We start from the raw sequence: 12,085 nt of genomic DNA on the forward strand, positions 1-12,085 counted from the left end.
AGTCTACATACGACTCAACGCATCCGCGTTTGTATTATCCCGACCTTTTTTGTATTCAACTGTAAAGTTGTATTGCTGTAGAGCTAAACTCCACCTCAGCAACCTTCCACTTTTCGATGACATCTGCTGAAGCCAAGTTAAAGGGCAGTGATCTGTTTGAAATACAAATCTAGTTCCATCTAAATGACAACTACGTTTTTGAGCTGCCCATACTAAACACGCGCATTCCTTCTCGGAGGCACTGTAGGCCTCCTCACGACAAGTCAGTTTTAGGCTGGCGTATAAAATTGGGTGCTCATTGCCGTTCTCATCCTTTTGGCACAGCACCACGCCAATACCTCGGTTGCTGGTGTCGCATTGAACAATGAAGGGTTTTGTGTAATCAGGGGCTCTTAACACTGGTTTAGTCGTCAGTGATTCTTTAAGGCCACTAAATGACTGCTCCATTTGATCCGTCCAAACAATCACTTTTGGTTCTGTCTTTCGGAGTGCATCCGTGAGCGGACTCGCCATTTGTAAGTAATTTTTGATAAATCTTTGATAGTATCCTGTTAACCCCAGGAACGTTCTTATATCCGACTGTGTCTTGGGTCGAGGAAATTCCTTCACGGCCAACATCTTAATTTCTGTGGGCCGGCGAAGTCCCTGACCGACAATGTGTCCCAAGTAGGTCACTTCTGCCATCGCGAAGTGACATTTTTTTGCCTTAATGGTAAGACCGGCATTGCGAATGCGCTCCAAGACAGTATGCAAGTGGACCAAATGTTCTTCCCAAGATTCCGAGAAAATGGCTATATCATCTAAGTAAGGCAAAGCAAACTCTTCCGTGCCCCTTAGAACCACATCCATTAATCTTGAAAAACAAAACGGTGTGTTTTTCAGTCCGAAACTCAGCATGAGGGGACGAAATGTCCCGATCGGAGAAATAAATGCCGCATATCTACTGGCACGCTCCGTCATCGGAACCTGCCAATAGCTTCTCTCTAAGTCTATAGTCGAAATGTACTTGGCTGAACTGACCCGCTCAATTCGGTCTTCGATATTCGGGATCGGATAAGTTTGATCTCTTGTTATGAGGTTTAATCTACGGTAATCAACGCATGGTCTGGGATCTTTCCCCGGTGCCTCTACTAAGATCATAGGTGACATATAATCACTTTCGCAGGGCTCAATGACTCCCAAATCTAGCATTGTCTGGATCTCAGATCTGAGGATCTCTTTCTGACGCGGTGACACTCTGTATGGCCTTGAACGAACCGGCACATCCGATGTTAGTTCTATATCATGAGTGACGAGTGTAGTGTGACCCGGCCGGTTTATAAATAAATCCTGAAATTCTCCTAAGACCTTTCTTAGATCTGCAACTTGGCTCCCGTCTAGTTCTGACAGTTTTACAGAGACCCCAATTACTTCCTCTGTAGTAAGTGCTTGAGAGGGCACTTCAAGCTTCGGAATTTCTTGTAAGTGTATTTCCTCCACTTCCCCAAGAGAGAAGTTGACCGTACTCTCCCTCATGATATAGGGTTTCAGCAAATTGCAATGATAGATATTAGTTTTCTTTCCTTGTCTTGAAATTACATAATTTGTGTCCGACAGTTTCTCCTTAACTGTTGCAGGTCCTTCCCAGTGAACTTCTAACTTGTTTTTCCTAGATGTTTTTAGGACCATCACCTTCTGTCCAACCTGGAATTCCCGATGCCTGGTGTGGCAGTCATAATATTTCTTAGCAGATATTTGCGCTGTCTTCATGTTTTCTGCCGCGATGCCCTGCATCTGATGTAGCTTATTAATAAGGCGGAACACGTACTCAACTACTATGATGTCCTGCTCTGAACCCTCCCATACTTCTTTGATCATTCTTAATGGCGATCTCAACGTTCTCCCGTAAACTAGTTCCGCGGGACTGAACCCTGTCGCTTCTTGTGGCACTGTTCTTAAAGCGAACATTGTTCCAGGCAAACAGCTATCCCAGTCTTCAGCATGCTCGAGACAAGCAGCGCGTAGCATTCGCTTGAACACAGAATGGCACTTCTTTACACTGTTTGTTTGTGGGTGGTACACTGAGCTGTGAATCACCTTAATGCCGAGCTTTTCTAGAAAGGTCGTTAACGCGCTCACGAACACACTACCTTGATCTGTCTGAAGCTCGTTTGGAAATCCTACCCGAGCAAAAACGGACAGCAAAGCATCCCCAACTGCCGCTGAGGAAACCTCCCTCAGTGGAACAGCCTCTGGAAACTTTGTTGCTGGGCAGAGCATTGTTAGAACATATTTAAACCCTCTTTTTGTGGGGGGTAATGGCCCCACAATATCGACGACAAGCCTTCGAAATGGTTCTGTGATTATCGGAACCAGTTTCAAAGGAGCCTTCCACCTCTCATTTGGCTTGCCGACTCTTTGGCAAATATCACAATATCTTACAAAGTTTTCAGCATCTTTAAAACAATTTGGCCAGTAGTAGTCCTGGAGAAGCCTTTTTTTTGTCTTAGTGATACCTAAATGTCCTGTCCAAGTGTTGCCATGACATACAGCCAATAAGTCTGCACGGAACTTATGTGGCAGTACGACTTGTTCCAATGTGACCCCGCCACGATCACTGTACCGTCGATACAAAATCCCATTCTTTTTTAAGAAGGCTATCTTCTTTCGAGCGATTCCCAGGGAAACAGCGTCCCGGCAATGGCTCAGCGAGTCGTCTGTTTCCTGCTCTCGAATTAGCTCTGCGCGGTTTATGGTCAACAGAACTTCCAGACTATCAGCCTTGGACGTTAAGACTCCCTCTTTTCGATTAGCTTCTAATAAAACTTGTCCGTCTCTTTGCGGGGAGACTCGATCACCTTCTACTTCGCTCACTTCGTCGCCATTACTCTCTACCGGCTCTGTTCTATTGATTTCTTTATTCGAGTCATTGCTACAAACGCTAGGCATTGCCGTTGTGTCTTCCCTGTCTGTTTTACCGTAAGTTAAGTGACGCGAAAGCTAACGAGCTTGCGCTCTTGTCAGAGCTTGAACGACACCTTCACCAAATACTATACCTTGATCCGCTAGAAGTTTCGCTGATTTGTTGGAGAACAGGTACGGATATTGTTCTGGTAGATTTCGTGAGACAGCTGCCTCTGTGGTCAGCTCGCCAAACGCCCCTTGAATTTTAATTTTGGCCATAGGCAGACATACACTTTGCTCTTCGACGACTTGCTTTATCCAAGCGCACTCACCGGTGTAATCTCCCTGGTTCACGAATGACGGGTGCACTACGTCCATGGTAGCAGCACTGTCCCTTAGTACCTTACATTCCCTGCCATTCACCTTTAGATCGTACAAGTAAGGTCTGAGCAACTCCAGGTTTTCGTCTGTGTCAACGACGTATGAGAATGCAACCTTCTCTTTTCTGCACATTGATGCAATGTGACCTGGTTTTTGGCAATCGAAACAAATTATTTCCTTGCGTTTTTCGAAGGCTCTCTTTTCTTTATCTTTTACGTTATCTCCGTCACCACATATATCCTTCTCTTTCCTTGAGGTTGAACTTTGGTCGCCTTGTCGATCTTTTTCAAAGGCGGATTTACGATATCCATAATTTGGAACTTCGTTGTCTTTTCGACCAGTTACAAATCTGTCCTCGCGACTGAGTTCTCGGCGCGTCACGAACTCTTCCGCTAACTCTGCCGCTTTCCTAACCGAGGTCAGTTTCTCGCGGTCCAAAAACCAGTTCCGAACGAATGGTGGAATACTTCGCAGAAACTGCTCTAGACAGAACCGCTCAATCACCTTATCGTGATCCCCGAACACCCCTTCGCTCTTTAGCCATTCTTCTAAGTTCGCTCTTAAAGAGTACTCAAACTCCGTGAAAGCCTCTCCGGGCTTCTTTGTGGCATTTCTAAATTTTAAACGAAACGCCTCGGCAGACAACCGGTACTTGCGGAGCAAACTAATCTTAACTACATCATAATTAGCAGCTTCACTGGTACTGAGGCGAGCCATTACTTCCGCCGCCTCCCCTGGAAGTAATGTCAATAGTCTCTGCGGCCACGTGTTGCGATGAAACGACATTCTCTCGCACGTTCTTTCGAAATTAACTAAATATAGCCCAATTTCATCTTCTACCTTAAATGGTTGCATATATTTGCTCATCTTAAAGGATTCCCTTCCTTCACCATAGCCAGTAACGTTAAAGCCAGCCGCTCCGCGCTCTAGTCCTAGCCTTCTGAGAGCCAGTTCCTCCCGTTTAAGATCAGCCTGCCTTTCCTGCTCGGCGGCCTCACGAGCCGCCTGCCGTTCGTTTTGTCTTCGTTGTTCTTGCTCGTCAGCCTCTCAAGCCGCTTCCTTCTCTTTTTTCTCCACAATGCTATTCCAGACATCCTGGATTTCATCGTCAGGGGTCGTTTTCGCTATCTCCGCGATTAGATCAGCTTTTCTGACTGCTTTGGGAATATCAATTTCTAGTGCTCTGCTCAAGTCCAATAGCTCTTCCTTTCTTAGTTTCAGCAGATCCATGACAGTGTGAGGATAGTTTACCGGACTCAAAGTTATTACAAGATTTCTAACTACACGGAATTCGTGCTTGAAAAAATTTGACTTTTCTGGTTAATGCGTTTACCATATAACACGACCACTTTCTTTTCCCAGAAACCTTTTACAATATTGAGCGCAAACTTTGCTCAAAGGAATCGTATAGGAAAAGAAATAAGTTCCGCAATAATCAGGCTGCTGAATCAAGGTACCCTTCCTTTACAACAACCCTGAGCTTCTCTTACAAAGGACTCGAAAAAGTCCAGGGCGCCACAATAACCTAGATAAGCCCGTCGGACATAGCCCTGTGAATGCTCATAAAACCTGAGTAGTAGTAGGGTTTTAAAACTAACATTAATTCGCACACAAAGAGACGTTGACGCCCAAAATAATCAATCCTCCGCTCACCCCGCTGACCGATCTACCGCCGTCCGCCCCAGCCCACCTTGATCTCCACGGCGATCTAGAGTCCAGCCTGGGCCAAGCACCTCCACTGCCTGTGACGCTTGTGTCCGTGGAACTGACTCTTCGGCTGAACACGCGAGGACCAGTCGTGTGGCAAGCCGCGCTAGCAGCCTCTGGGTTGCTGCTCAGCCTCGATGTCCCCAGCAGGAGCTCGAAGTCCTATATCTGGCCGGAAAAGTGCCGCCGAGAAGATCCCACCGCTGCCACCAGTTGTTAGGTTCCGGAGGGAGGGACGAGAACGCAGGAACGTCAAGCCAGGGTAGGGTTTTAGATGATATAATTAAAAAGATGAGAAGATGAATGGTAGCTCTCGGCTCAACCAGACCGAGTGTTCCTCTGGTCGCGCGCCGCGCCTGGTCCCGCGCTCCCCTTTTTATATGCGGTCCGTTGATGTACGTCACGGCTTGCGCCGCCTTCGCTCCGGTTGATTGGTAGAGCGGGAGGTGGTAGCGACAGCAATTTGGCTGCAGCCAGTTGTTCAGGATGGCGCGAGTCTCTCGATGGTAGTTTATGAAGAAGTAGTCTCGCGCCGTGGCATGCTTGCGGATGGTAAGTGCCTGGGTCTTGTGGTCTGCAGTGCAGGTCAGTGGTTCCACTACTTAACAACGCACAAAGAAGGAATAAATATCAAAAGGATCATTTCAAGTGCCCAAATGCAAATAAGAAAATCAAATCAAATATCTAACTACGCTTACCTGCAGTAAACAGTGTTAAGAATTATATATATATATATATATATATATATATATATATATATATATATATATACTCCTGGACATTCATCTATTTTAGTGAAGTTTCAGAGACGGTGCTAAATCACGTTCATTATTTCCGACGTCTAGTATACGATATATAAATGAAAATGGTGTTCTGAAACTTTTCAGAATGGCCCCAAATTGGGAGGACGGTTTGCTTGGGAAATGCGTAAGAAATAAACTGAATAGGATCAATTCAGTTTGGAGAAGTTGAACGCTTCACTTTCGTAAGTCGTCATTTAGTAATTAAGTTATGTAATTGTTTACGGGGGTATAAAAATTGAACGGGGTCATTTATTCGGGGGGGGGGGGGGGGGGCTCTTACAATATTTTTGGGAGGTCAGCTTCTTAAGAACTAGGACGTAGCCACTCTGAAGCTCTGCATGCCGTCATCAAGGCCTCAGCTGTTCTTGTCTGTCGCCAGCATCCCGAAAAGAAGCAAGGGGAGAGAACGACAGCGACGAGGCGAGGAGGAAGCCGTTCTGTTTGCACGGTTGATGTCCTTACTCAAAACGAACGCGCGCTCCGCAACGTTCTCGTTTCTTGGGAAGCCTGCACGCTCTTTTTGCCGTGCACGCCAGAAAGCGCGGCCTGTTTGTTCAGCCTAAAGTTCCTGTATATGCTCCGTACAAGAGCCAGAGTTGCGCGTCTGTTTTCCACGTGCCGCCGCGCCGCTATTCGCCGAGATCCGATCACGTGAGCAGCCGGATGAAGTGCCGTGCAGGAAAGCAGACGTCGCACGCGCCTCGACGTACGTTCCTCTGCTTTTGAGCGCGCCGCGGGCCTCGGACGCGCGGCGCCGCTATTTGCCGAATTCAGTTACTTGACGAGTGGGAATAAACATGGCGTGCAGGAAAGACGGCGCTACGGAGATGAACGCGCAACTCTGGCTCCCTTACGGAGCCTATACAGGAACTCTAGTGCAGCTCTTAACGCGTGCTACTCTATTTGCAGTTTTGCGTCAACGGCGTTTGTTATAACCGTCAGAACTGGATCAAGGAGCACCTTCCCAATGGTTCCGTCGACATCCATCCATACGTTCCGCCGAAGACACCGTTTTAAATATACTCAATGTACGCAATAATATGGCGATTGAACAACACTCGAACAGGTTTTGGTCTATATCTCTCTAAAGATGAACAACACATCCAGAGCAAATCACCCAATCGACAGTTCGCACATTCCTACTCCGTGTTGCTCGCACTTATCTCCATTAAGAATTTTCAAGATATTTTGATCGTAACGGAATTGGCGACATGAGATCATTATAATGCATGCCATTTGTAATGCTCGTAATGAGAACGGGGGCTTGCAGCCGGTTTCCTGTGGGCCGTGTCTAAGCAAGTCGCTGGCTGCGTGTCCAAGCACTGAAGAGATTAATGTTATCCACAGTTATCTATTACCTGCCAGAGCATCATAATCTGCATAATAATGACTATATTCCGAGTTACTAGTTGCGTGCAGTACAGGCGAAGGCAATGGCTGGCGAGGGGAAAGGGCGAGCACTAGAAAGGCGGGTGAGAAAAGTAACCTCCTCTCCTATTTAACGATCATACTGATTTCAATCTCTCCCGTAGTACTCGTCTTTTCTCTGTTCGCCTCGCGTTGCCTGCGGCTTCACTGCACACAACTAGTGACAAGGAGTATATTTGAGGAAAGGACGGTACACTCACAGGTACGTCAAAGCACTTAAAGAAGAGTTCGCAACTTCGGTGCTATGCCACTGCTGGCAGTTTTGTCTCGCCCTTCAGATGGGTGGATTTGCCTGATGTACCTGGAAAATAATAAGAATGATAGAATAAATCAACGTTCTATAAACCAGGGCTGGGCAGTGATACTCCGAATAGTACTCGGGACTACAAATACTGAGATAGACGTGTTTTAAGGCGCAAAATACAGACACTGAGATATATTTGTCTTTTATGTAATGCGATATCCCCGAGATACTTCTGCAAAACCTACGAAGAAGTATTAAGGAATACAGATAGTTACAGAAATACATTTGTTCCCGAATGGTGCTAGATGGAGAGGGTGTAGTTTGTGGTGCATATGAATGGTAATTTAAGCTTGTGCCATTTTCTGCCATTTTAAGCTGTTCCCCGTACCTCGAACTATTCATTTATCATTATTGCCGCTAAAGAAAACATGTCAGTCCCGTTGAACCACATAGTTACAGAACCGTAAAGACTGCTTTCAATGCTTGACAAAAGGCGTGTGCCCAAAATGAACCCTGTTTTGCCGTGGGGGCGCACCTCAAACTGTCGCATTATAAGCTTCTGAGTCGCCCATAGTATAGGGAGATTGAAGATGGTCATACTTTTTCTTCACTCAACTTCTTTACAGCGTTCTCTCTGCTAAATTGGAAAGAGTGGAGGGCTTTGTGAGGCGGGCTGAATTTGTTATTCTTGCCCGTAAGCTTTTCTAAACCAGTTTTTTGTGTTTAATGTTGGTGACTGAGATGGATTTTGTTATAGGGCGGGTTCATATTATAAATTACAAAGCAACTTGCACCAAACCCCTTTACAAGAATAGGAAACAGTTATTGAGTGTTTTTTTAGAACATTGGCAATAAAGAGAAAGGTTAAGAACAACACAATTTAGCTATTCCAGGAGAAATATGTTGCTTCACATGCCTGGACAACATCTTTTCTCGGAAGGAATCGAGCTTTACAAAATGTGTGGGTACAGGTTGTGGGAGCAAGGATCTGCCACCACGCTCAGGTGCCGCTGCCGACCGCCTAAGGCGGACAACGTCCGAGGCGCGCAACAGCGCACGTAGTACAGGCGCAGGAGCTTACAAAAGAAGGGACACGCCCACAGAAGGGAGGAGACGGACCGAGGTCACGGAGGCTTGTTGATCGAACTCTACGGCCATGTTATACTTCAATACTAACAACCTTTTGCCGTTACTTTAATAAATGTAGTTTCTTGTTTGGAAACCCCGGCTTCGTGTTGTTCCTCCCGGATGGGCACGCAGCAATGCAACCCTACCACAAGGTAAATTGGCTCCAGTAAAGGTTGAAGAATCTACATTGTCCCAAGTTGAAAAATCAACAATATCCTGAGCATGACTATGAGAAACGTGAACTCGTGAGCCATTAAATGTTGTGAATTTTTTAATACAGTTTTGGTTCACATGAAATGTTCACATTGTGAATATCTGAAGCATTTCTTTTTGTTTTTTTACATATTCACAAGTTATGCAAAAGGGTCTGGCAAGCATGACAAACAAATATAACAATACAGTAGCTTCCACAGGAACATCAAGTGCAGAAGGGTGTACCTGAGCCAACTGTGCGGCAATGTGCGTGCGACGTCCGGAGTGATTCTCGTCCGTGCGTTACAAATTATCAAAAGACTAAAAGAAGTACCTAGACCAATTTAAAAAACTATTCTTAGGAGTGTGACAACAAGAAAAAACAAACAAATGGAATCAGTGTCTGCGGGATAGTTGATTACATACTCTGCCATACGGTGCATCAGGGCTGTGACGTCTGTGCAACCTGCAGATCTTCTAGCATTTGCATCAGAGATTAGTCATTAGTACCCGTGATCTAACAAAGAAGCTAGTCTAATTTCACAATAAATGCTCATCAGTCTGACAAGCAAATAATGAATAAATAAAGACACGGCGCGCAGTATAGTTGACTGCTTACCTTGCTAGACGGTGTCTCGGGAGTACGGTGGTGTCTGTGCTACATGCATACCTTCTGGCCCGTGTGTCAGAGATTAGAGTCATTAGTACCTGGGATCTAACCAAGTACTATCGGGGAAAAATGAAATGCGAACAGAGGAGCGCGTGGCTCGCGGTACAGGCTGCGCCGCCTGGAAGTGAGCCTAGGAGCGAGGGTGCGTGGCCTACTCCGACGTGTTCACGCCCCTCCCTCTGCGCTTCCCAAGTTTCAGCAGTGCGCCTCTTAGTGCGCTGAAAGCTATCACCGCTATCTTTGCTGGCTCAGCGCGTGCGGTGCAAAGAAGCTCGCCGCACTCGCCGAGCAGGCAAAGATAGCGGTGACAGCCTTCAGCGCACTAAGAGGCGCACTGCCGAAGCTGGGGGAGCGCCAATCGAGGGGCGTGAACACATCGAAGTAGGCCACGCACCCTCGCACCTAGGTTCACTTCCAGGCGGCGCAGCCTGTACCGCGAGCCACGCGCTCCTCTGTTCGCATTTCATTTTTCCCCGATAGTACAAAGCCTAATCACACAATATAAGTTTAGCAGTCTGCAGTCTGAAAGGGAAGGAAGGAAAGAAAACAGAGTCCGCAGGATAGCCAATTACTCACCTTGCCAGACGGTGCCGAGGACTATGGCAGCATCTGTGCTAGGTGCAGAACGTCTGGCCTGTGCGTCAGAGATTAGTCATTAGTAAACATGATCTAACTAAGCACCAAGCCTAATTTCGAAATATACGCTTAATAAACTATGAAAAGAAAAACAGTCTGCAGGATAGTTGATTGCTTACCTTGCCAGACAGAGCCTCGGAAATATGGTAGCATCTGTGCTACAAGCAGAGCTTCTCACCTGTGCGTTAGAGATTAGAGTTATTAGTACGTGTGATCTAACCACGCACCTAGCGTAGTCACACAATATATGCTTAGCAGCCTGACAAGGAAAAAAAAACAAGAAAAACGTGGTCCGGGGGATAGTCCATTGCTCACCTTGCCAGAAGGTGCCTCGGGTCTTTCGCGGCATCAGTGATAGGTGCACAGCTCCTGAACTGTGCATCAAATTAGACATTAGTAAACGTGAAATAACAAAGAACCAAGCCTAATTTAACAATATATGCATAACAACTTGAAAAAACAAAACAACAAAAAAAAACAGCCTGCAGGATAGTGTGGTGTTTACCTTCCCTGACAGAACATCGAAACTATGGCAGTGTCTGTGCTACAAGCAGAGCCTCTCACTGTCAGAGATTAGAGTCGTTAGTACGAGTGATCTAAGCAGGCACCCAGTCTAATTTAATAATATATGCTTAACAATCTGACATGAAAAAAAATATCATCAAGATAGTTGATAGCTTACCTTGCCAGACAGTGGGACAATGACTGCATCTGTGCTACAAACAAGGCTTCTCTCCTGTGCGCTAGACATTCATGTCATTAGGACGCGTGATCTAACCAAGCATCTCATGTTATGTCACACACTCACAGGTGTGTGGGACGACGTGCATGGAAGCACAAGGAGACACTTTCGCGTTTTTGAACCTTTAACACTTCAACACCTAATTGGTGCTGCAGTGTGACAAAGTGCATGCTCCATAAATGCAATATGCAATAAAACATGCAGTCTACTTTAACATATTTCACCCAAGAATCTGACAAGTAGGGTAGCAACATGACAATCCAAGGTTAGCCAAACTCGAGCTTCTCAAAAGCGCTCGTCTGCAGGTACAGCCACTGTGTATGTTTTCAAATAGAGCTCTCAAAGTAACGCCAAACTGAGTACCACACAGATCGAAGGTGGTGAATGCTGCCTCAGACCCGTAATTGGGAGAGTTTGGCCAATGGGCGGGGCAAAGGCCGCCGACGGCGCTGAATATCCGCCCCCCCCCCCTCCCCCCGTGGTTAGAGCGTAAACTTAAAGTGCGAAACAGCATCGACCAATCAGCAGACCTCAACGTGGAACAGAAGCCTTCCACCTTGCAGATCGGAATTATGCAATTTGCTCAGGTTTGGCGCCCACATTGTTCGTTTATTCTACCGTTCAATATGGACGAGACGAAAACCTCACATGCGCCAAGTTTTCAGTCACCAAAAGTTATACCTTTTTACACTAGCGACGCTAAAATGACTTTAAATTAGTTGAGTCGCCTTTTTAGAGCTCGGGAACACTGCTAAAGGCTGTGGTTGGCCACGAGAGGGGGTGTTGTGAATTGCCAAAAACCACTGGTAGTGCAAGGAAGAAAAAAAAGAAGATCCGAGATTGGCAGAGGCACGAGAGGAACGTGTCGGTGGCGCGAGGCGGAGCTCGGCTGTTGAACTGCATGATCAGTGCTTCCCTTGACTGTATTGTACATATGTAAATATCTCGCTCAGTAAATAGGTGGTTTGTTACCGTCGAACGGTCTTGAACGACGTATTCCGCTAAAAACACAACATGGTGCCGAAACCCGGGAACTGAAGACAGCAGAACGTAAGCGGAATTCAGATCGTTACCTAAGGCCCAGACTACTGCTGCGGGATACCAGACCGATACATGGAGCGTCTGAAGGGGAAGCGAGCCGTCCGAAGATCGCAGAACACCCGCATCATCAACGAGGCCACTGCAATTCTCGAAACTGCAGATTCGGCAACGCTAACATCGCTGCTGGAACGACTGACGACAAGCAAGAGCGAGATACGTCAAATAAACTC

General features: G+C 46.4%; 1 protein-coding gene across 1 annotated transcript; it reads right to left on the minus strand.

The window, feature by feature from the left end:
• Nucleotides 1-2,979: 2,979 nt before the first annotated feature.
• LOC121833534 lies at nt 2,980-3,981 on the minus strand. Its single transcript, XM_042286933.1, has one exon. The coding sequence runs from the start codon at nt 3,979-3,981 to the stop codon at nt 2,980-2,982; it is 1,002 nt and encodes a 333-aa protein (XP_042142867.1).
• Between the last annotated feature and the right edge of the window lie 8,104 nt (nt 3,982-12,085).

This window comes from Ixodes scapularis, unplaced genomic scaffold (assembly GCF_016920785.2).
Source record: "Ixodes scapularis isolate PalLabHiFi unplaced genomic scaffold, ASM1692078v2 PGA_scaffold8__174_contigs__length_109621045, whole genome shotgun sequence".
NCBI lineage: Eukaryota > Metazoa > Arthropoda > Arachnida > Ixodida > Ixodidae > Ixodes > Ixodes scapularis.

What these genes read in the sequence shown, in the direction of transcription:
- LOC121833534 (XM_042286933.1), bottom strand. Translation starts at nt 3,981, where the DNA reads ATGGCTCGCCTCAGTACCAGTGAAGCTGCTAATTATGATGTAGTTAAG.